This window comes from Plecotus auritus (assembly GCF_963455305.1).
Source record: "Plecotus auritus genome assembly, chromosome: 5".
NCBI lineage: Eukaryota > Metazoa > Chordata > Mammalia > Chiroptera > Vespertilionidae > Plecotus > Plecotus auritus.
Window position 1 is genome coordinate 116,279,250 of NC_137776.1, and position 26,301 is coordinate 116,305,550.

Here is a 26,301-nt window from a genome sequence, read left to right on the forward strand (position 1 = left end):
AAAAAGGGAAATTGCTCATTCAATAATGCCAGATCACAACAAAACAATCCCACACCACACACAATAAATCAAGTTTAACAATATAACATTGAACAGAAAAAAGAAAACCAACTCCTTAAAAATCATAAAGCAGTATTCTAAATAATTATTCTCAAAAAAAGATCATAACTTAAAAGACAGGATTTCTAGGAAATGGAAGAGAAAATGTGTACTTTCAAAACTGCTACAATGAGTTCCAAACTGCTTTCACAGACAAATTTATGGCTTCAGATTTATGGCTTTCTATACAGTATATCTTCTATATATACTATGGGCTTATCCCCAGAAAACAAGAACAATTTAGTATATCACAATTCTATTAATATACCACTTAATACTTAATAGCCCAACATGAAATGTGGAGGACCTATATGAAAAGATGTATGAAATTTTCTAAAAGATAAAACAGTTTTTAAAACGTGGAGAGAGAGGTTTGTGTTCCTAAGTGAAAATGTGATAACCCTTCCTAAATTAATTCATAAATTTAACAGACTGCCGATGGGTGACACAAAAGGTAAGAGAAGAGAAGAGAAAGGCCAGGCTATATGATAGGAGCTGAAGGACTTGAACAAACAGACGTGACTAATCCTCGATGTGTAGCTCGCATTGCCACAGCATAGACCCCATCTTTGTCTCAACTCACCTGCTCAGTGTGTTAGCTCGCAAAAAATCTGTGTGTCTCTGTGTTTACGATTGTGTCTTGGTGTCTATGTGTGCCTGTGGGTCTGTCTGTATGTAGAGATATTGGTATCATTCTCATTTTTAATTGATGTCAAAGACTGAGCTGAATGTCTAGGTTGATGCCGAGTTAACAGAGACCACACAGGCAGGAGTGAGCCAGGGAGTGTCTAAATTGAATAAAATCAAAACTTCGGTCAGCACTCAGTGTGGGTCGGACCCGTGAGAATGTGAGTGCCCTGGGAATTCCCAGGGGAAACCTGGAGGAGGACATTAGAATTCCACAGGGAGGGATAGCAAATTCAATCTTATCTGGAAAATGTTAACAGTGGCTATCTCTGGTTGGTGATATTGTACACACAGAATAAAAAGATAAACATTGAAAAATCGAATTCTTGGGAAGGGAAGCAAGTGGCCTGTGCTGTGCACACTGAGCCTTGGGTTTACAGTAGCGCCTTTCATCGTGGTGATGTGTCCCAGCATCGGTCTGCAGGTGCCCAGCTGGGGCTGTGCCTGTCCCAGACCAGATTGCACCCTGGCAGGCCAGCAAGCTTAGTGAGCAGCAGCAGATGCAGTGTGTGGCTAGGGGCTGGGGAACCAACACCGCCGTCTACATCCCAGACCTGCCACGCATCATTTATGTAATACAGGGCCCTAACAGGTTACTTAGCCTTCTGTGCCACAGAATGGCCATCTGTAAAGTGGAGGTGATGATACCAACCTCTAAGCATTTCCCTGAGATGGATTAATGTATAGATCTACAGTTATATTAAAAAATATTTTGTAAATTTTATGAATGATGTGTTAAGAACGTGGGGCAAATAGAATAGTCAATAAACAGTGATGATGATGATGATTTAGGAATCCCTAAAGTTCTGAGACTCATGAAGAGAAAAAGGAGTTTGCTCCCCTACAAAATCGTCACAACTAGCCCGTCCTGAGATGTGACACTGTGTGCAGAGTTTATCACAGAGAAATGCTGACATTCTTGTAGAATTTTCATCATACCCTAGAAAATGAGGTCCAGAGAATGAACTAATAATGAACACTGCCCAGCACAATAATGGTGCAACAGGCCCAGGATCCTTTTAAACGTTTCTTTCACACGCTTCCTGTCCCTTTGTTTCATGTTGTAAGAGCCCAGAGAAGCAACATGAACATGGGCAAAAAATGAGCCCAGTCGGCATGCGTGTTGCTAAAAGGTCAGAAGTGTGTTCCCTCTAAGGCCAGGCACTCTGGGCTGCACTGCTAAAGCTTCACTCTCTTAGCCCATCAGGTCTTCAGATGGACTTGACTTCTAGGAGGGGCTGTGAAGTTTTAATTTGTTGTTTCCCTCTCAGGATGACACACATTTATAGTCTACAGCAGCGATTTTCAACCTGTGTGCCACAAGAATTTTTCTTTTTTAATTTTTGATTTTATTTTTATTTTTTAAATTAAATTTATTGGGGGTGACATTAATATGATCATACAGGCTTCAGGTGTGGGTTTCTATGTTACAAGATTTATAAATTGCACCAGGTGCCCACCACCCAAAGTCAAGATGTACTACATCTTCTTTATCCAGTCCTCTATCACAGGACACTTTGGTGGTTTCCATGTCTTGGCCACCGTGAATAATGCTATAATGAATATAGGGGTGCATATGTCTTTGAGAATACATATCTTCTACTTTTTTGGGTATATACCTGGGAGTGGGATTGCTGGATCATATGGTAGCTCTATTCTTAATTTTTTGAGGAATCACCAGACTGTTTTCCATAGTGGTTGTACCAGTCTAAATCCACCAGCAGTGAATGAGCATTCCCCTTTCTCCATAGCCTCTCCAACACTTGTCATTACTCTTCTTGTTAATAATAGTGATTCTAACAAGTGTGAGGTGGTATCTCATTGTAGTTTTGATTTGCATTTCCCTAATTGCTAGTGAGGTTGAATATCTTTTCATATATCTATTGGCTATTTGTATGTCTTCTTGGAGAGGTGTCTGTTCAGGTCCTCTGCCCATTTTTTGATTGGTTTGTTTTTTGGTGATGCATTTTATGAGTTCTTCATATATTTTGGAAACTAAACCTTTGTCAGAGCCACTGTTTGCCAATATCATCTTCCATTTGGTTGGCTGCCTCTTGGTTTTGTTGTCAGTATATTTTGCTGTGCAGAAGCTTTTTAGTTTAATATAATCCCATTCATTTCTTTTTGCCTTTACTTCCCTTGCCTTTAGGGTCAAGTTCATAAAATGTTTTCTATGATCAAGTTCCATAAGTTTTGTACCTATTTTTTCTTCTATGTAACATTGTTTTTGGGTATTACATTTAGATCTTTGCTCCATTTTGAATTAAGCCAAGAAAAAGAAATAAAAGGCATCCAAATAGGGAAGAAAGAAGTAAAACTATCACTCTTTGTGACATGATTCTGTATACAGAAAAATTTAAAGATTCCACCAAAAAACTACTAGAAACAATAAACAAATACAGTCCAGTTGCAGGATACAAAATCAATGTACAAAAATCCATTACTTTCCTGTATACTAACAACAAAACTTCAGAAAAAGAAATGAAAAAAACCCAAACAATTCCTTTTGCAATTGCAACCAAAAGAATAAAATACCTAGGAATAAACTTAACAAAGACTGAGAAAGCCCTATATACTGAAAACTACAAAGCATTATTAAAAGAGATTCAAAAAGATTCAACAGAATGGAAAAATATACCATGTTCATGGATTGGAAGAATCAACATAGTTAAAATTATCATATTACCCAAAGCAATATACAAATTTAGTGCAATCCCCATCAAAATACCAATGTCTTTTTAAAAATTATTTATTGTTTAAAGTATTACATATAGTATTACATATGTCTCCCTTTTTCCCCATAGACTCTCCCTGGCCACTTTCATCCCCTAGCACATGCCCTCACCCCCTAGTGTCTGTGTCCATTGGTTATGCTTATATGCATGCATATAAGTCCTTTGGTTGATCTCTTACCCACCCCTCTACCCTCTCCAGCCTTCCCTCTGAAGTTTGATGGTCTGTTCAATGCTTCTCTGTCTCTGGCTCTATTTTTGTTCATCAGTTTATGTTTCATTAAATTCCACAAATGAGTGAGATCATGTGATAATGATCTTTCTCTGACTGGCTTATTTTGCTTAGCATAATGCTCTCCATGTCATTTTTTTTTAAAGAAATAGAATCATCAGATTTGCATGAAACCACAAACAACCCTGAATAGCCAAAGCAACCCTGAGAAAAAAATAACAAATCTAGAGGTATCATGCTACCTGACTTTAAATTATACTACAGAACTATGGTAATCAAAACAGCATGGTATTGGCAGAGAAACAGAATAGAGAGCCTAGATATAAAACCACATGTATACAGGCAGATGTTTGACAAAGGAGCAAAGATAAGACTATTATAACTTAAATGGTGCTGGGAAACTGGAAAACCACATGCAAAAGAATGAAACTGGATTATAGCTTGTCCCCATGTACAAAAATTCATTCAAAAGAATTTCTAAAACATGCAATACCTGACTTTTTTGTCAGGGGCACTAACTGCTTTTCCCTTAGATTGTCAAATTAAAAAATGACAACAGCCAACACAACAATAGCCCTCTAGTGTGAATGAATCAAAATTATACCTATTTTTTCTTGTCAGCTAGGCAAAAAAACATATTTTTTGGTGTGTCACAGAATTTTAGTAATTAGTTTTTGCCATGAGATGAAAAGGGTTGAAAATTGCTGGTCTAAGGTCATAATGAGAGAACAAGATTACCATGAACTCTACACACTGAAGTCCAGAATCCCCAGACTCAGAATTTTAGAACATGACTAATCAGCCAGAGGCCTACCTTTCAAACAGAATTTTTCATACTACTAATTTTGGCTCCTACAGGTGTTAAAACTAGGTTAAATTGACTTTAGTTATTAGACTGTATAATGTACTCAAAGATAGCCAAAATTTTGCTCTATTCTGTGTGCTTGAAATTAAAACCTAATGGCTGAAATGTGTGTGGCTAATTTCAAAACTGTAATGTTTGAAAGGAGCAATACTCAAATGTCAACTTAGAAGAAAATAACTGCATACATTCAGTTGATTCCCCAAGCACCTATAGAACTTCAGGTTTTCAGGCAGTAAATCTGAGGAAATGTCTATATTTATATATTTACTAGAGGCCCAGTGCACGAAATTCATGCACGAGGGGGGGGGGGGGTGTCCCTCAGCCCAGCCTGCACCCTCTCCAATCTGGGACCCCTCAAGGGATGTCCGACTGCCTGTTTAAGCCCGATCCCTGTAAACAGGCAGTCGGACATCCCTCTCACAATCCAGGACTGCTGGCTCCCAACTGCTCGTCTGCCTGCCTTCCTGATTGCCCCTAACCGCTTCTGCCTGCCAGCCTGATCACCCCCTAACCCAGTCGTGGGCAAACTACGGCTGTTGTATCCGGCCTGCGGAGCCGAAAGAGTGGAGGGTTCTCTTGCTCTCCCCTCCACTCCTTTACTTTGAATTTATATTAGTTCATACAAACACTCCATCCATGCTTTTGTTCCGGCCCTCCGGTCCAGTTTAAGAACCCATTGTGGCCCTCGAGTCAAAAAGTTTGCCCACCCCTGCCCTAACCACTCCCCTGCCAGCCTGATTGATGCCTAACTGCCCTCCCCTGCAGGCCTGGTCACCCCTAACTTCCCTCCCCTGCAGGCCTGGTCACCCCTAACTGCCCTCCACTGCAGTCCTGGTCCTCCCCCCCAACTGCTCTCCCCTGCAGGCCTGGGTCCCTCCCAACTGCCTTTCCCTGCAGGCCTGGTCACCCCCAACTTCCCTCCTCTGCAGGCTTGGTCACCCCTAACTGCCCTCCCCTGCAGGCTTGATCACCCCCAACTGCCCTCCCTTGGAGACCTGGTCCCTCCCAACTGCCCTCCCCTGCTGGCCATCTTGTGGTGGCCATCTTGTGTCCACATGGGGGCAGGATCTTTGACCACATGGGGACAGCCATCTTGTGTGTTGGAGTGATGGTCAATCTGCATATTACTCTTTTATTAGATAGGATAGAGGCCTGGTGCACGGGTGGGGGCCAGCTGGTTTGCCCTGAAGGATGTCCCGGATCAGGGTGGGGGTTCCCTTGGGGCGTGGGGTGGCCTGGGCGAGGGGCCTGTGGTGGTTTGCAGGCTGGCCATGCCCCCTGGCAACCCAAGCGGAGGCCCTGGTATCTGGGGTTTATTTATCTTCTACAATTGAAACTTTGTAGCCTGGAGCGGAGCCAAGCCTTCTGCTTGCTCCATGGTGGCAGCCATTTCTGTTGGGATTCATGTATCTTCTATAATTGAAACTTTGTAGCCTTAAGCGGAGGCCTGGGCCGGCCAGGGTGTGCGGAAAGCTTGGTTTCCTCCATCACCAGAGGCAACCCTAGCCTCCTGCTCTTTCCAGCTCTGTGGCTGCCGCCATTTCTGTTTGGGTTTATGTATCTTCTATCATGAAACTTTGTAGCCTTGAGTGGAGGCCTAGGCCAGCAAGGGCAGGTGGAAAGCTTGGCTTCCTCCATTGCCAGGGAAACCCATGCCTCCTTCCTGCTCTCTGTGGGGGTAGCCCTCTTGGTTGGATTTATTTGCATATTTGCTCCTGATTGGCTTGTGGGTGTGGCTTGTGGGCGTGGCTTGTGGGTGTAGCGGAGTGATGGTTAATTTGCATATTGCTCTTTTATTAGATAGGATATATTTATATATAATTAAGAAGCATGTCTAGTTAACTCTGGTGACTACATTTTTTAAAATATTTTTTCTGTATATTCAAGTTTTTCTACATGAACATAAATTATTTTTGCAACCAGAGAAATATACTAAAGCACACAAATGCCATAATTTGAAATAATTACCCAGAGTTCCAATTCATATAGTAGTTTCCAACTTTAAAAATCAACCTAATACTGTGAAAGAAACATTTCTCAGTGTCTCTCTGAGTCTTATTTCAGTAGGCCACCTGAATGTTCCAATAAAAATGTCTAAGGAAGCTCTGGCTGGTTTGGCTCAGTGAATGGTCCCAGGTTCGATTCTGGTCAAGGGCATGTACCTTGGTTGTGGGCACATCCCCAGTGTGGGGTGTGCAGGAGGCAGCTGATCGATGTTTCTCTCTCAGTGATGTTTCTAACTCTCTATCCCTCTCCCTTCCTCTCTGTAAAAAATCAATAAAATGTATTTTAAAAAATGTCTAAGGAAGAGATTATCTCTGGGATCTCTTTATTTTCTGTAACAATAGTGCATAAATCAATACCTTGACAGTCAAAAACATTTTATGTACCCAAATTACACAGTAGTCCTGCTAAATGTGGGTCCTTTTATATTTATTTTTATCCTGTTAGGTGATAGCAATTTAAGAATTAAAATAATATTCATAAAGTATCTCTAAAACCACAAAATAATACTATATGTAATGGTCTATTTAGGATAATCAGAATATAAATTATTTTAAAATGTATCTCCTTATCATGAAATCCTTCTTTAAACACCAGACCATGCCTATCCAAACACAGTGAGAAGTGAGAAATTTTACATTGCCAAATTTCTATCTAAAAAGCTATAGTGTATGAGGTATATGACTGAACATTTCATTAACCCCATTATTGAGTATTAGTGAGTATTCTCACTTGTTTTTTAATTATTGCTGGTTTGATACAGAAAAATAGTGCCTTATTTTGATTTGATTTTAATGTAGAGAGTGAACTTTTTCACACGCTTATTAGCCACTTGTATTTCCTCCTTTTGTGCATTATTTGTTCCTCTCTTTTTCTATTGATGTTTTGATTTTTTTCCTTCCATTTCAACAAGCTTCTTTTTAAAAAATACTTTAATCTCTTACATGCTATATTCATTGAAACATTTTTCTCATTTGTTCTTTGCCTTTTAATTTTGCTTATTGTTGGATTAACAGTTTAAATATTTATGTAGCTAAGTGCATTGATTTTTATTTTTGTGGTTTCTTCCATTGTTTTTAAACTTAAAAAGTCCTTCTCCATATGAAAAGTCAATAAATATTCACTTCCATCTTCTTTTGATGCCTTAAATGTTTACATTTACCCTTTAATCCAGTTGCAATTTATTTTGGTATGAGGTAACAAATAGGCTTTTCAAACACTTCTCTTTTTGCAAACAGAAAAATAACTTTTCCTAGAACTATTGTTCCTTTCCCACTGATTTGTATCCTTTATATGATATTAAGGTTTTATATAAACTCCAGTATGTTTCTGGACTTTCTAGTCTGTTGACCTGTGTGTCCACACCCTTGGACTGTCCCCCACTGTATTACATCATTGTCCCTGTCTTCAGATCTAGTAGAGCTGGTCCTAAGACATTACTTTTATTCCCAGAATTTCCTCCTTATTCTTCAAGATAAAATTCATAATTATTTGTTAAGTTTCAAAACCATTTGGGGATTTTTCTAAGAATTATTAGGAAAAAATGTTTAGAACTTAATGTGATGAAAATTGTAAAACCTTGCTGTGAAATATATAAGAAAACTACAATGGTTAATGTTACATATCAGCTTGTGGAGGAAAACTTTAGAGATGCCTCTTTCCCCCAAATCATCAGTTTAGCAGAAATCTATTCCTTTATTGAATATATAATGTGGCTAAGACCTGGACTTGGCTCTGTAAAAACTGCAGAAACAATGGGGCATGCATCCAAGATGAGAAAATACTTATTCTGTGAGGAATAACTAGCAGGGCAGCGATAGGCAGTGGTAACTCATCTGGGACCTTGTACTTCTTATGGGTAAAGCATTTCACTGGGTGAACACTTGGATGAGCCCCTTGGAGTGGGGCATAGAGGGTAGAGTACAAACTCCTGGAAGGCTAGCTTGAGTAACAATCCAGGGCTCCTGCTAAGATTCCAGGGGAGAGGGAATTAGGTAAGGAGCTGGCCTTTGTTTTGCAGAATGGTTTGCACAAGTTAAATTAAAGTGGAATAGTAGAGGCAGTAAGAGAAAGGGGGGAGAAATGAGGAGACTGGGAGCTGGCAGAGCTTAGCCAGAGGAACAGAGAGATGTCTACTGGTGAGTTTATTAAGTTTTTCACACTGTCCAGCACAAGTCGTCTTCTCCCTTGACCTACCAGAGACTTTGTTATGCGCTAACATTGTGGAGTGGAATCCCTTAAGTCTGTCTGGCATCTCAGAGTGCTGGTCTTGCTTTTGAATGGATGTGGGTGAGAAGAGGCCTCCTTAGGGCACCCATTCAAGTCTGGGCTACCCAGTCCGGTGCTGGAGGCAGGCATCCCTCTACCTGCCAGCCCCAACCTGGCTAATCTGGCTGAAGTAGGACAGCATCTCCCACGCTCCACCTCGGTCTGGTCTGTCGGAAATGCCCTCCTGACTGGAAAGTCTGACTCGGGTCTGAGGAACCTGATTGCCCCAGACTGCGCTCGCCCTCCCCTGTGCTCGCCCTGACTTCTGTGGAAACTTGATTGCAGTCTGAGTTGTTCACTCATTTGTATAAAGTCTATCCTCATTATTTGTTGATTCCATGTCTGAGAATCTGCCTAAAATTTATTTATAACCGCAAAATTGATACTCCTGGTGACTTCCTGGTCACTGGGTCATTGGATCACATGCCGGGCAGCAGAAGCCCTGGGTCCTCAGCACATATGTTACCAACTGAGGTGAAACAAGGCATCGCTCTATTCAGCCCTCATGCTGCAAACCAGTGTTCTTTCCCGGTACAGTTAGTGCCACTTTTTCACCTTTCTGTGCCTTTTGTTGGCGATTTTACCATTTAAGATGGCCTGCAAGCATAGTGGTAAGTGCTACCTGATGCTCCTAAGCACAGGCATGCCAGGGGTGCCTTACAAGAACGTATGTATGTTACATAAGCCTTGCTCAGGCAGGAGTTACAGTGCTATTAGCCTGGAGTGTGTTAATGAATCAGTGATTTATGTTTAATGATTTGTCTTTAAACAGAAACACACACAAAAGTGGGTTCCATATTAATCGACTGACAAAAATGTTGCAACTTGAAGGAAATGAACCCTGTGTTGGTGGCTTATAGAACATAACCACTATGAATAACAAGAATCTACTATATGTCTATCAGCAGCTCACACCCCAACAGCAAATACTTAGCAGCAATGCCTTTATTTTATTCATCTTTCTTTTTAATCCTCACCCGAAGATATGTTGTTGATGTTGTTGTTGTTGATTTTTAGAGAAGAAGGGGGAGAAGCAGACAGACTGACAGAGAGAGGTAAAGAAACGACGTTAGTTGCCTCCCGTTCACTCCCTGATCAGGGATGGAACCCACGACCTAGGTATGTGCCCTAACCAGGAATTGAACCCACAACTGTTTTGGTGCGTGGGATGACGCTCTAACCAACTGAGCCACCAGTCCAGGGTTTTTATTCATCTTTCGTCCACTGACCCAGTGCTAGGCACAGAGCAGGAGCTCAAAAATATTCATAGAATAGAATGGGTTGGGAAGGAGTGAGATATGTTTAAATGGGATGAATGGAAGAGGATAACATATACAGATTCTTGGAGACAGGGTGCTCTTAGGAGCAATAACTCTAGTGGCATAGGGAGACCTAAGAAATAATAATGATAGCTAATACTTATTGCGCATCTTTTATGAATCTGCACTTTGCTACGCATCTGATCTGCTTATATCATGCAATCACCACAACTCTGTAGTGTGGGCAGCATTATTATCCCCATCTAGAGGGAGGTGGCATGACTTGTCCAAGGTCACACAACTATTACCTTGTTGAGTGGGACTTCAGCCCAGACGCATCTGTGAGCATAACCGCCTAAAGTGAAAAGGTGGGCTTGGTAAGGTTATAAGCCCTGAGTCCCATCAGAAAGCAATCTCTGGAAGAGAAAAGGGGGCCTCTGGCTGAAGTTCGCCTGAGTGGCTGGCTCTTCCCAGCTTTTGTGGGAAGACAGTGGTGTAGTTCATGCAATTTCTCCGCCTGGCTGGCAACAACACTGCTTTTTGTTTGATTCCAGAAGCAGCTGGCAGGATTCATGTATTACTCATGTTGGAATCACACGCTGCTGATGGCTAATGCACTCGAGAGTCACTCAGTGGCCAGGGCTGTGCTTCACTGGGCCTGGGAGGAGATTACCCCAGGCCTCTGAATGCAGCTGAGCTCCTGCAGCTGTTGTGCTTTGGCTCCAGTTCTGCACCTCTTGGCAGACGGTTTGTGTGAAAAGCGCTGCTGACTCTGGGTGTGAGATGCACAGGGAGAAGGGGCTAGGAGGGCCAGGCTGCACAAAGCAGGCCAATGGCTGCCAGGGGCCTTACATCTGCAGCCATTATGCACTTATGAGAGAAAGAAAGGAATTCATAAGCGAATAATTGTGGGCTCTTGGGAAGGTTACTCCTTTGAGCCCTTTTGCTGGTGGAGAATTGCTGATGCTGGGCCAGTGTGTCAAGTCAACCCTAACCCTGATTGAACTGTCGGCCCCAATTCTTCAACCTTCCTTGCATCTACATGCTTGCTTTGGCCTCATTATGGGCAGAGTATACTTCCCAGCACTTGACTTTGGACATAGCCTATGACTGGGAGTGACAATATGCAGTCCTGAGCCTGGGCCTTAAGAACCTCACTTGTTTGTTTCTACTTAGCCCTCTGCGTTCTAACATCGCCATGAGAACAATACACTGTGGGTAATATGTTGATCCAGGAGGGATCAAATACATGTGAGCAGAGTCACCCAGACAACCCACACCTGCAGCAAAAAGCAGAGCTGCCCCAGCTGCTGCAACCTGAAGCAATACCACCTAGCTGTGCTAAGCATAGACCAAGTCCTCGAATGACCCAAAGGCATGATCATAAACACTGGTTCAGCCACTGAGTTTGGGGAGTAGTTTGTTACACAGCAATAGCTAACCAATACAATGATAAATCTAGAATGCAAGCTCACCCCATTTGACTCTACAGTATGTGAGTTCATCTCTAATGTACATTGCCTTCTACACTCTGTTAAAGTGAAGAAACTTAGTCTCTAATGAGCTGAGTGAGCCTGAGCTAAGGGCTGAACTCTCTGGGGCTCAGTGCTGACTCTGTAAAATAGGCAGGTTGAATCATATCAGCATTTCTTAAGGTCTGGCGCATTAGCTGCACCTGATATTAAAAAGATTCTATGCCTCTCCTGGAGTTAGAATTTTGTGAAGGCACTCCAGAGATAACCTTTTAAGTCTCTGGCAGTTCTAATATTCTGTTATTCTAGGTAACAGTGTGGCCACTCCATGAAAACATCTCCCTCCATTACCAAGTATTAGTGAAACAATAATAATCCCCTAATCCAGGTAATTTGGGGACCAGGTCCAGGAGAAGGGGAGATGTCTGTTGTGGAAGTGGTCTTTCCCAACTTCCTTCAAAACTTTGCACATGCTCCCAGTGCCTGAGTCAGCAACAGCAGAGAGGACCTCACCCCTTCTCCCACCAGATCACCTAGAACCAAGGTTACAGAAAAGCACATGCATACAGGAACCTGCCGGGCATCTCTCACAAAGAAATCTGCTTACGTACTCAGCCCCAGCCCTGCCCATCCACTAAAAATGCTTTGCAACAGCACCTAATTGCCAAATTCTCTGGTCCCTGTCCTCACCGGCTCCTCTGCTATTTTTGATGTAGTTGAAACCTCCTTTGGTTTGTCTCACTGAATGCCTTCAGTTTCCTCTTCTTCTACCTCCTGATATAGGTGTTCCCAGAACTACCCCTTGGGTGATTGCATCCCCTCGGACAGCTTCATCCTACATCCTAACATCGCCCAGAAGTATCTCTGTCCCTGTCCACTCAGCCCATCCTAAACCAAATTACCTTCTTCCCAACCCAGTTTCCCGGCTTTATCCCCTGCCACCTCCTTCAGTGTAGCCTAGAGTGTTGCCATGCAGAACCACTGCACAAATGCTTCTTAAAACTTGGTGTTCCTCATTTTCCATGTGCTTCAATCTGCCAAGAATGCTTCCACTCCTCATCTCCACTCCTGATTTTCCCCAAAGCATACTCCTGCTATCGTTCTCCAATGTCACCCTCTTGATGAGACCCTGTTCTCTGCCTGGATTACTCATTCCAGCTCCCATGTTCTCAGTCTATTGTCAGAGTCTATTAGGGCAGAGCTCCTCAGCCACCAGACTGCAGGCCACTCGGGGTCAGTCCCTCTCTTTACCATCTTTGTAACTCCATTGCCTATCAGAGTCTGCATATAATGAGCTCAGTACATGTTAGCTTAAATGAATGACTATAACTGACCCACCCATTTCTCCACTGGTGGGCATTGCTCATTGGTTTGCTGACTAACTGCTGGGCCTTTTTTGAGGGATGCCCAATATGCCCAAGGGATAAACTAGATCTTGTCTGTGATTTATTAACTAATGTCCACTTTTCAGATTTCCTGGGAGAATGCAGTCATTTGAGACAAGTCGGTCACCATGAGACTCTCTTCCACTTCGTCCATGTCACTAGGATTGTTTTAATTACATGCCAGGTTACTTTTTTATTTTTTATTTGGACATACACACGAAGATCTTTAAAGGATTGACTAACTAATTTAGTTATAGCAACATCTCCCAAACTACATTGATTTATGCATCACTTTCATGATTCTTGCTGAGTCTACATGCTACTTGTAAAATTGTATAAACATTCTCCTTAACTCATCTTTTTTTCCTTCGCCTGTTAAGCCAGAATAGTCATAAAATTATGTGATTGATATGATACATATACACACATATCTATATCTATGCACTAATAGATGTCATAATAAAAAATATTCTTCCAAGCACCTCATAAAATCATCCTTTGGGCCCAAAACAGTCTACATAGCACACTTAGGGAAGCACTAGGCCAGAACATTTAATCCAGGGAAAAATCATTTATTAAAGCACTTCTCTGGAAGCCAGTATACTACTCTGGTGCTGAGAATATGATATGCCAAATGCAGCTGATTGCCTCATAATTAAAACCAACAAGTAAACTATAAATTGTAATTTAATTTTCTAAGTACGGGGAGAGAGGTGAGCACAAAAGTACCTATTTCCAGCACCTCTTGGGCACCAGTACAACTCTCTCCATCCCAGCTGTTACCCCAGCTGCTTCTGCAGGGGTTGCTTCTGTGCAGGCCTCCCCCAGCTGTGAGCAGGTGTAACTTCAAGTAGCCCACCCAGAGCCCCAGAGAGTATAACTCACTTCTTCCCCTAGAACAGTGGTCGGCAAACTGCGGCTCGCGAGCCACATGCGACTCTTTGGCCCCTTGAGTGTGGCTCTTCCACAAAATAACACGGCCTGGGCGAGTCTCTTTTGAAGAAGTGGCATTAGAAGAAGTTTAAGTTTAAAAAATTTGGCTCTTAAAAGAAATTTCAGTCGTTGTACTGTTGATATTTGGCTCTGTTGACTAATGAGTTTGCCGACCACTGCTCTAGAACTTTCTCTGACACAGGACACCAGCAGTAACCCACTAGCTTCTTACACATCCTTAGCTCCTGAATAAAGGCAGAGTATAGCAATGGATGAACGCCTTTCTTCCTTTGCAGGTGAACAGTTCTGAGTCTCATTTTTTAAGGCTCCTCAGAAGGTCTGGAGCACCTGGGAGCAGTGGCCAACGTGCTAACTCATCTCGGTACAGTTCTACTCACCTAGTCCCTCAGTCTTGCACCGGGGATCGCTTCCCTAACAAACTACCTGCACAGGTGCCCTTGCCTCGGGCCACATTTTTGGTGGAACCCAGGCTGAGGCAGAGCCCTTACCCAAGTTAAAGAGGTTAAAGAAGACTTCTTCAAAGAAATAACAGCTGAGATAGACCTCAATGCATGAGTAAGTTAGACAGCTGGAGAAGAGACTGTGAAGAGGACAGTCCTGGCAGAAGAAACAGCATACACAAGGGCAAGGAGGCCTGAAAGTGTATGTCTGGGAACTGCAGAGAGCCTGGTATGACTGAAATACACTTCCAACATAGCATGAGGGACTAAGAATCACAAGAGCCTGAGGAAGTAGACAAAGACTGGCTCCTGAAAAGTTGCTTACCACAGCCAAGTACCTCCTCCCTGCTGCTCTTTGATCTGAAGTGGTAGCAGTAAATAGTAAATAGGTGGTTGTTTAAACCAACTCCAGAAGATTAGAAAGTGCCCTCTGGATTCAAGAGGTGCTAGACACGAGAGGAATTGAGAGAAGGAATCAATGGGAAGATGGTGGTGAAATGGGAGCAGAGTTATTGTTACACACACACACACTCCCTCCCTCCAAGATGGGTCCAATAATCCAAATATGAGCTTAGTCAGAAGTGAGGCACATTCCACTTGGAAATGATAATTCTATAGTAAACAGTCAAGAACTAAGAATTAGGTTTGGGATAAATGAGTTAGGGTTCTACAGGAGAAAAATCACCCTACAGCTTCAGGTCAGTCAGGACCAGAGAAAAGAGGCAATGAGGGGTTGGCAGGAGAAAAGTAGGGACCACCATGTTGTGAGCTGGTAGAGCCACAGGTAGGAACCGTCCCCCCCCCCCCCCCGCCCCACCTGACACTCCAGATTTTTAGCAAAATTCCCAAAGCACACACCTCTTAGCTTCTCTCTCCTTGTCCCTGAGACAGGGCCAAGCTTAGGGTACCAATGCTGAGTTTCACCAAAGGTAGTGGGGAGTTCCATCTGGCATAGAATATAGAGTCACCCGCCATCAGGGATAGATCTGTGATTTGAAAGTACTGGCATAAGGCAATATATGTCTTCAGCTTTGTTTATAAGCAAATAATTAAGAGCATTTGATTTTTATTGAGTGCTCATTGTGTCGCAACCCTGTACTAAGTACTTTTAAGTAGTATCTCTTTTAAGATCTTCCCCCAAATCACATGAATAAATACTGTTATCAGCCTCATTTCCAGGAACCAGCCTGAGGTGAACATGAAATAGTAATTAGAAGACAGCACAGTGACGTTTTTGAAAGAGCTCAGAATTTGGGGTCAGGTCATTCCCACTTCAACTCTGATCTCCGTCATTTCCTACTGAGACCATGGGCTCACTCAGGACTATTCACTTTCAAGAGACGGAAATTAATTCAAAATAGTACAAGCAAATAAGGGTGACTGGCTTGCATAATTGGAAGGCACAGGGATGGGTCTCTGATCTAAAACCACTGGACCCAGTGCTCAAATAACATCGGAGTGCCTGACTTGCTCCTGTTCTCTCTGTTACTGTCCTCAGTCTTTCCTATCAAAGATCTGCTTCCTTCAAGTGCCTACGGAAGCTGGCAGCTCCAGACGTACAGTGTCTTCATTGAGGAAAGAGAGTATATTGCTCAGAAATTCCTAGGAAAGAGTCTAACTGACACTGTGGGTCATGCAACCTCCCCCTGAACCAACTGCCGTCATCAGATGAATGGCGCACAGTGAGAGCAGTGACCATAGTCACATCTGAATCACATGGAGGGGAGTCAGGGCAGCAGCTAAAAATTGAGATGCCAGGCAGTACAACATAATGGACGTCTACTACAGTTCAATCTTGGGCAAGTCACTTAACCTGTGTGAACCTTGATGTCAACATATATTTTATTTTATTTATATTTTTTATTGATTTCAGAGAGGAAGGAAGAGGGAGAGAGATAGAAATATCCATGATGAGAGAGAATCATGAATCAGCTGCCTCCTGCAAGTCCCCTACTGGGGACTGAGCCCACAACCCGGGCATGTGCCTTTGACCGGAATTGAACCTGGGACCTTTCAGTTCGCAGGCCGATGCTCTATCCACTGAGCCAAACCAGCTAGGGCTCAACATATATTTTAAAACTTGGCCTTGAATATAATGAACAACATAAACTGATGAACAAAAACAGATCCAGAGACAAAGAAACATCAATCAGAACGTCAAACCTCAGGGAAGGTAGGGGACGGTGGGGGTAAGAGGGAGAGATCAACCAAAGGACTTATATGCATGCCTATAAGCCTAATCAATGGACACAGACAACAGGGGGCTGGGGGCATGAATGGGGTGGGGGATAATGGGGGAATAAGGACACATATGTAATACCTTAATCAATAAAGAAATTAAAAAAAAAAATATATATATATATATATATATACATATACCATAGTATATGCAGAAAAGTATGACTATAACTGCTAACCATGAAATTAAACTGTTATAAGCATTATAAATTAAAAAAATAAATAAAAAATAAATAAAAAATAAAACTTGGCCTTGGCCGGTGTGGCTCAATTGGTTGAGCACTGGCCCATCCATTGATTCCTGGTTTGATTCCTGGTCAGAACACATGCCCAGGTCCCCAGTGGTGGGCAGGCAGGAGGCAGTCAATCAACCTTCCGCTCTCATATGGATGTTTCTATCTCTCTCTCTCTCTCTCCCTTCTTCTCTCTCTAAAAATCAATTTAAAAATCTTCTTTAAGACAAGAATAATAATACCTATTGTGCAAGGTTGTTGGGAGATAGTAACATCATAATAAACACTTGGTACATAGAGGTAGTCATCTGTGGCAGTTATTTTTGTTATTACTGGTACTATTATTGTTTTGTGGTTGTTTTTGACACAGGGATCGGAATTTGAAGCCCATCCCAGATTCCCAGATGTCTAACGCACTCCTGTCCCCAGGGTGGAGTCCCCTTGGCTCTGCAGCCAGACGCCTTGCACAACCCAGGCCGTGTGTGCCAAGGTTAAGCTGGTTCACCATCTGACGGCTGCAGAGCAGCGAGTGCCTCCCAGCCCAGCAATGTCAATACTGCCTTCCTGACTCCGCCTATTGTATCTGGAGGAAAGTGGCCGAGCATTGTCTTCCAGCGCTCCCCCCAGGAAGCATGATATCACCCTCTAACAAAAGCGGGAAAGCTGACAGATCTACTGAGATGGGTGTGGCCACCACACACACCTCACTGGCAAGCCCTGGGCAAGGGTCTGTGACAAGCAGAGAGCAAACAGCACAACACACCATCCTCTCAACAGGCTGCCTAATGGGTCCCTTTGGCTCATCTTTAAATGTTCTCCTCTCTTTGTTACACCCATACCATCTTAGACACCACATCACCAGGCAGTGGGAATGCACTCCCTCTAATCAACAGACGTGCTGAAAAGAGTTAGGACCCTGTCCATCTGGCTGACCCACATCCCCACACCTGTCCCTGAAGTCTTTGGGAAGGGACACAGGGAAAAGGGTAGTCAGATTCCTGAAGGGACAAAAGGAGGCAGTGGGGGTGGGATCTACACAAAAGTAGGCATGGCTCAATCTAAACAGCATTCTGCATGTGTGATGTGAGTTAGAATAGTGTGGCTAGTCCTGGCCGGGTGGCTCCGTTGGTTGGAGTGTTGTCCCATGCACCAAAAAAAGGTTGCGGGTTTGACTGCCATTCAGGGCACATACCTAGGCTGTGGGTTCAATCTGGGTCAGGGCACATATGGGAGACAACAGATCGAAGTTTCTCTCACATTACCATTTCTCTCTTTCCCTCTCTCTCTAAAATTAATAAAAACATATCCTCGGGTGAGGATTTAAAAAAAAAAGAAAGAAACAGTCTGGCCAGACTGGTGGGAATTGGGTTATCAGTTTTAAATTCCAGAAATAAGGGAGGCAACGTTAGACATTCCCTTTCCTGTAGGCTCGGAGCACTGCCAGTTGATCCTCTGACATCCCTTCCAGTTGGGTTCTGAATATTATCAGTGCATCTAGCTGTTTGAAGAGAGTACACCTGCAGTCTGGGTCCCCCACACCAGGCCCTGAGGCTGTCACTCTGCTGCCCCCACCTTACTATCCCCTTCTTAAAATTCTCTTTCCTTAGCTATCACAGCACAATTCTCTAGAATCCTGGGAAAGGAATCTGATTGGATTTGCTTCTCCTACCACTTTCCTGACTGCTTCTTCATAGAACCCTTAGCTTACTCCTCCTTCTCTTCCCCGCACTTAAGCTGAAGATATAGTCATGCCCATGGCTTCACTTATCATAAACCAAAAATTTCTATGTCTCAATCCCTTGCCCAATACCCTTCTTCTGAGCGTCAGACCCAGAAAGCCAAATTTTGCTAAATATTTCCCTTTACATGGAACCTCAAGGTCAACATCTACAAAATAAGTCCTTGCTCCATCTCAGCCCATCTCCAACCAGTCCTTTCTGCTGTGTTTCACCACACTGAATGGCACCAGCATCACCCAAACCAGAATCCTGAAGCAAGGCTTATTCTCTCCCCTTTCTCTCAACCTCCCACAAGCAATCAATCATCAGCCCCTAGAGTTTTACCTCCTAAACACTTCCAATCCCCCTCCTCATCCAGGCCTTCCTGAATAACGTGTTGGGAAGTAACACTGGCCCAGGCCTACAGTCTCTACCACGTCGATCCATCCTCCATACTATCATCAGAGTGAATGTTCCAAGACATACATCAGGTATGCTAGAACAAACACGATGCCAAATTTCAACATGTACAGCATGAAGTCTAAGCTGCTTAAAATGGCCTAAAAGCCCTTCCCAGTCTGAGCCCAATCTTGATTCTCCACCTCCACCCTACATTCTTACTCAACTTGCTGGAGCCTGCCCTATTTCATACCCCCTGCTCCCCGTAATGGAAAGTTCTTTCTTCCTTTTCTTTTTTATTTTCTTACTTTTAAAATCATTTGTCTATGAGTAAACTCATAGCTACAATTGTTCTAATTTTTGGCAATATTCATTACTATTAAAATTAATGTTATTTATTACAATTAATGAAGTTGACATTGTGTTTTAGACATTTAATTGAATGTTTCTAATTTCAATTTTAAAGTTTCAAATTTTAAATATGTTTTTATTTATTTCAGAGAGGAAGGAAGATGAAGAAACAGAAACATCAATGATGAGAGGAAAATCATTGATCGGCTACCTCCTGCATGCCACTGGGGATTGAGCCTGAAACCCAGGCATGTGTCCTGACTGGGAATTGAATGCTGAACTCCTGGTTCATAGGTCAACACTCAATCACTGAGCCATACTATCTGGGCAAAAGTTTCCATTTTTTATTGAAGCTAATAAAATTTTTATAGTTCTTGAAAAGCTAGATTTTGTATATATTCCTACTATATCATTTATTACAATGTCATATAATTCATCTGCCTACATTCATCTTTTCTCCTAAAATATGAGTTTAGCAAGGGAGGCGGGGGAGAGGCTCGTTCTTTTTAGCATTCCTGGCATCCAGTACAGTACTTGGCACAAAAAAGTCCTCAATATGTCTTCATTAACTGAAATAATAGATCAATAAATGCATTAATGAATGAATGATAGGCAGGCAATAACTCAATAAATGTCTATTGAATAAAAAGTATATATATCTTTTGGGTAGTATTTAACAATACTTAAATTAGCAAAGTCCTGATTAAACCCATTTTCATGGGTATATTTTTTATGTTTCATACCTAAGGGGGAAAAAAGGATTTTCTTTTGACCTTATTTACATAAAATATTTAACATAAGGCAACCTTTTAAGATATAAATGAATACCATTTGCAATGTATATGAAATTTATTTATTATTGTTGTTAATATTATTATTATTTCAGTGTGGCTAAAACTCTTTCTACAACTTTCTCTCTTTATTTCAGGTCTACTGTGCCATATACCAAGTTTCTCACTGTGGCATATTAAACTCAATAAAGATTACTGAACATCAAATATATGCACTATAAAGAATAAAAAAGAAGTAATATCTGTTGTCAAAGATGTTAGAGGCTGATTTGGCTCAATCTATGTGCCCAGAGCGCAAAGATACAGCCTGCATGGTAAGGGAACTCAGAATTAGGAAAAGAACATCATGAGGAAGAGTTGGCTTGGGCAAGTTGAGTTGAACTGTATTTGTAATGTGGACATGGAGGATGTCATTTCCAAATGGATGGCATAGCATGAACAAGAGCCAAGAGGAAAGAATGCATATATTGTGGAGATGGGCCTGTTAGAGGCTGAAAGGCCATGAGAAGGGATGAATGGATAGGTGAGGAAAAGCATTGGATAGTTGGCCAAGTTTTCTGGCTTGTCAGCTGGGCAGTGACCAGCACAAAATTTAAGGGACTGAATTTTGTTGAGGTCTTTTAGGAGAAAACTGCTTCTATGAATAGCAAATGATTCCCCTACATCTTGGAAAAGATTAGGTAAGTCTTGAACTAGCATTGACTTCACAGCAACACTTCTCTTTTGATTAAACTAACTTCATTTATTAAGTGTGTTCTTACTGGCTAAATACTGTACATGCACTATCAAACCTGATGCCTATAACAACTCTGGGAAATAGATATTCTCATTCATAAAAGATGATAAAACTGTGGCTTAGAAAAGCCAAATAACTTGCCCATGCTCATCCAATTTGGGCTTATCCCCAGATCTGTGACTTTACAATCCATTCTTCTTCTTCTGCATTCTTGATTAGCTCTACTATAGAGCAGTGGCTTCAAAAGACAGTCATCATAGCACGTGTTCATATGGCTTTTTTTTTTCTTCACAAAAGGCATGTTGACTTAAAATTCAGTATAAAGTGACTATATATTTGGCTCCACATTCAGGACACACACCCAGTTTGGTTTAATTGGGCAAAGATCTTGGTAGCTTTTCTGAACCCTTCTCCATCTGCTAAGTGATCATAGAAGAGCTATAGACAGATAATAAAATGAAAAGAATATGAAAGGCAGGGTAGTAACCACCACACTCTACATAATATTTTCATATTCCTAATAAGCAATCACCCAACCTAAGCCTGAGCACTCTCCAGTATGTAGCTCACTCCTCGGGGGGATGTTAATAGAATTTTAGAAGGTTTTCATCAATAAAGCCAAACTCTGTCTTTCTGCAATTCCCTCCACCCCTGGATCCTAGATCTGGCAAAACACAATGTCAATCTATGATGTCTTTTATATGGAAACCCTTGAAACACTGCCATTCAGCTCTTTCCCTCACTAAATATTCCATATGACACGGTTTCTAAAGCACTTACCTTCTTGCTTGTCTATGTTTACCATCAAATTTATCAGTGTCTTCAGTGTTTAATAGATATGCTCTGAGCGACAGAGTGAAGTGATGACTATTTCTAAATTAGACCTTATATTTCTACTAATGCAAACTGTTACAGCTTATGTATTACCTTTTTAGCAAGCAGAGGATGTGCTGTTTCCTATGAATTTTGCTTATCACCAAAAGTTGGTAAAGCTAGAACTTTTAACAAACATCTCTCACATTGAACATATTTATTTAACCCAATTGCATAACTTGACATTTATCTATTTTGAAATGGTATCTTTTTTGTTTGGTTCACTCTTCTAGCCTAGAGAAATCTATTTGAATCCTGATTCTGTGCTTTAACCAATAAGCCATCTACAGGGAATAAGCAGGTGACATAACACACACACACACACACACACACACACACACACACACACACACACACACACACACACTTGTCTTTTTAGGGGAAGAGCCCCAGAAGACGAATTGATAATGTCAGAAAACTTTGGAGGCCACACATCTGAATGCCTTAGAGGACACAGCATGATCTTCCGAGGTGGACTTGGAAGTGTCTTTTCCTTCTGGAGAGATGTCTTAGAAGAACTAGGCTTTTGCAGGAAGCTCTCCCAGGGTAGGGCTGAAAAGGAAATGCAGAGACCTCCCAACAAAGACAATGGTTAGGAGGGAGCATTTGTGAAGGAAGCAAAACTCCTCCCGGTGAAAGTAATTCCCAGGTGTGTCTCTCATTCTAGCTTCAGACCTCCACCCTTGATTACTCAGACTTGGTATTAGCCTTAAACGACCAGCCCTAATGAGCAGTTCCATCTGGAACCACTTTCCTGACCTCATACAAGCATATCTCATTTTGTTGCACTTCACTGTATTGTGCTTCACAGATGTTGCGATTTTACAAATTGAGTGCAAGACCCTCCACCAGCAAAAATATTATGACCTGCTTTATTGCGATACTCGTATTATTGCGGTGGTCTGGAAATGAGCCCTCAATACCCCAAGGTGTGCCTGTAACTGAATTTCCTCTGCCATCTCAGACAAGATATCCACTATCTCTGAATCCAGGTTGTTATTTAAAATGTCCAATGAGACAGAAAGGAGGTAGGAAGGCATGCCACTAGAGACTTCCCCTTGGGTCAGTGTTGATCTCATAGGACATACTATGATAAGCAGAAAGAGTGATTTATTTTGTTTTCTGTATACACAACTCTTTAGAGAGAGCAGCCTGGTTTGGTGAAGATGCGGGAGTAGGGAGAAATTGATACGTTTATTAGAACTTGTTTGTAAACTGAAATTGGCCCTAATTCTCAATTGGGAGGGCAATATATCAGAATCTAGGTGGATTTGAGAGAAATCTGAAAATTAAAATTACACACCTTCTCCAGCCCTCTTATGGGTGAGCATCTGCAACCCAATGTACTTTCACTGAGGTAAATGTGACATCATTTTTTAGTTTTATTTGTTCAGAAAAATAGGAGTGAGAAACAACCCACTAGATTAGAGATATAAACCCATGAGCCCCTTGCTCCATTGCTGTAGTCTACCAGCAGAGCTTGGCTTAGAGAATGGATTCCATGCCTACAGACATGATCACGCTGGATTCTTATTATAATTTCCAAGCATTGGGTGTTCATGTTCATTAAGGCACAGACTGGGAATGTAAGTTAAGTCTCAGCCCTAGCCAGTTTGGCTCAGTGGATGGAGCGTCAGCCTGCAGACAGAAGGGTCCCAGGTTCGATTCCAGTCAAGGGCACATACCTTAGATGTAGGCTTCTCTCTGGCCTGGGCCCTGGTCAGGGCGTGTGTAGGAGGCAACCAATCAATGTGTTCTCTTACATCAATGTTTCTCTCTGTCTTTCCCTCTCTCTCTCTTCGACTCTCTTTAAAAATCAATGAAAAAATATCCTTGGGTGAGGATTAAAAAAAAAAAGATTCAACACAACAGACCTACCCCAGAAGCCAACCTTGTTAGTGTCACCCTCCCTTTTCAACAAGCTCATGAAACCCTTCTGTTTGTGCCTCTCCCTGCTGACGTCTGTGATGATTTCAGGGAACTAAGGTCTAGACATGGAGCCACTCTTTTGGCCACTTTTTTGTTTAATTTTATGACTGCCTTTCTAAGACCATATTGCCATACATGGTCACTTTAGGTGGGGGCGAGGGGGAGTAAATAAAAGCAATCGCGCACGTGTGAGCGTGCGTGCGTGCGTGCGTGTGTGTGTGTGTGTGTGTGTGTGTGTGTTATTTAACCTAAAAAGTACTTCAGAGCAACTGTAGACCCCTGGGCTTTGATCACTCTAAACCCTGGTGTAGAATCAGTTCTAGATTTCACATCACTGATAAATATGTTACACAGAGAAGAATGAAGATAATTATTTAGTGTAAAGGTACATATTATTAGAAAGAAATCAACATTGTTTCTATATTAATATGAACAATTTCTATATAAGTATCAACACCATCTCAGATAATCTTTCATTTTCAGCAATTTGTACTGCATATTCTTAGTTTTAAAAATATTATTGAATCCTCCATATAAATGGTTGTTGAAAGCAAACTGAAGAGCTATAACCAAATGACTTTAAATGCAATTCTGTTATATTATTGGGTTAATTTTCAAATATTTGAGATTTCAACATACAGAAAAACATGAAAATAATATAACAGATGTTTATGTATATTTGGATCAAGTCTCATTAATGTAACATAGCCTGCACCATTATGTCAGCAAATTTTGTCAAATACATTTCCAGGATCAATTCTATTTTCATGACAATAATTAGAATGCTTCCAAACCGAAGGGGAGAGATTGATGGCAATTACAGTTGTGATTTACTTGCACTTCAAGTTTTGATACCACTGTCAGCCAGATGCACACACCACAGGGTCACACACTATTTAGAGTCCAAACAACAGGCACTAAATCTAAAAACAGCCGGCCAACCATTCCTGAGCTCCACAACAGGCTTCCATGCTCTCCGGCGCCCAGGGACCTGGGTGACTACCTAAACTTTCATTTCATTGGGCCAATCAAGACTTCATGCCAAATATTCTAGACAAAACAAAAATTATATAGCCCTCAACTCCCTGACTCCAAGGATTAGAAAAAAACAAGCCTATTTTGACTAATTTGACTGCTTTCAATAAACTAGGATACAGATATGAAATCTGTAGACAAAGCATTTTTGCTCTCATTGAAAAATGACAAGTGTGTACACTGCCTTTAGTGGGTCCCGTAATTCTCAGTGTGCATTTCTTCGAAGTAGGTGAAACCAGGTTTCTTCTTATTTTTTTAAATTATGAAAACAATCCCTCATGAGGAACCATCAAATAATGTACCAAGGAAGCAAATCTCTTCAAATAAAGTGACCTTATCCATCCTCATGGAGTCTGTGGCCACACGGGGCAATTATGCAGAAGAGAAACTCGGGGAAAAGCAGTTCATGCCACGAGGACTTTGCATTTCAGTCCTCACGCGCATTAAATGGAGTGTTACATATTAAACAGAGAAACAGTGCCCATGCCACAGCTGCTTCTTGTTAACCAGCACTAAGAAAGTGAGAGCGCCCAGAATCACTGTTTTAAAAAAAAACTAAATTTAAAAAAATAAAATAAAGCCAAATCTTACCAGAAAGGAGCAAGCTGAGTCCATAGAAAACTAAGCTGGCTAAAGAGTCCATGCTTCCCCCAATCTCTCCATCCAGGTTCCGCAGATGTGCATGAGGTTCCCGGGGATCCTTTCAAGCACCCAGAGGTTTGTGACTTCCCATTCTCACGTTCTACTAGTTCTTGTTTACAAGTCGGAGGCAAGAAGGAAAAGTAGAGAAGCAGGCTGTAACAGCCTCATTTCTGTCTCTGAGCACAGGGAGTTTTAAGTTCCTTTTTCCTGTTTCCTTTGTAGATTAGGATGGGAAAGGCTGTATCTTAAAGGCATTTGGTATCAGCAGGGCTGGGGGCACTGCAAACCCTCTCCATCTTGCAATTCATCAAAACACTTATCTGTGGCTGCTGCTTCTGCTGCTTTTGCGGCTGCCGTAGGGGTAGAGGAATTTTTGTTGGAAGTGTGGGTCCTGGTCAGCATTTTCAGGAACAATAGGGGTATCCTCTCATAGGCGGGAAATAGAACAACAAGCCCTCCACCTACTTGTGGTATGCGATGAAGACCAGCCCTCCTCTGCCTTCCAACAGCTCCCGGGTCCCCTAGGGATCCCTGACAGAAGGGGCTTCTGGGTGTGGGGGGCGGTTTGTGCATTTGTTTTTTCGTGGTAGCCCACGTGGTTTGAGTTGGGAAAAGAAGGTTTTGTGATGAGAGAACACAACCCGAAAGGCAGCTAATCTGACTACCTACCGGTGAGGTCAATGTCACCATGTGGCCACAGAGACCAGAGTCCAAAATTGTTAGCCTGTGTTCTTTCACACAGATGATTTACTTGTTGGGCAAGAGCCCAAAGTTATCCCTGCAACTAGCTGTGGCTTTCGTTTTTATTACTAATTCATCTGAAGGTGATCTAATTTCTTGAAGAACTTGGCATAGAAGAATTTTAGTAATGAGAGGGATTTTGTGGCTATTGGCCAATGGCGTGTCAGGAGAAAATTATGCACAAAAGTTTTTAAATAACCTGTGTAAAAACCCAACCT

General features: G+C 42.0%; 1 protein-coding gene across 1 annotated transcript in view; it reads right to left on the reverse strand.

Annotated features, from left to right (window-relative positions):
- TEK (TEK receptor tyrosine kinase) overlaps window positions 1–25,551 on the reverse strand; it is a 116,796-nt gene extending 91,245 nt beyond the window's left edge. Inside the window, exon 1 of the mRNA XM_080668289.1 lies at window positions 25,292–25,551. Coding sequence (XP_080524415.1) covers window positions 25,292–25,343 — 52 coding nt within the window. The 5' untranslated portion in view covers window positions 25,344–25,551. The remainder of the gene's footprint in view (window positions 1–25,291) is intronic.
- Between the last annotated feature and the right edge of the window lie 750 nt (window positions 25,552–26,301).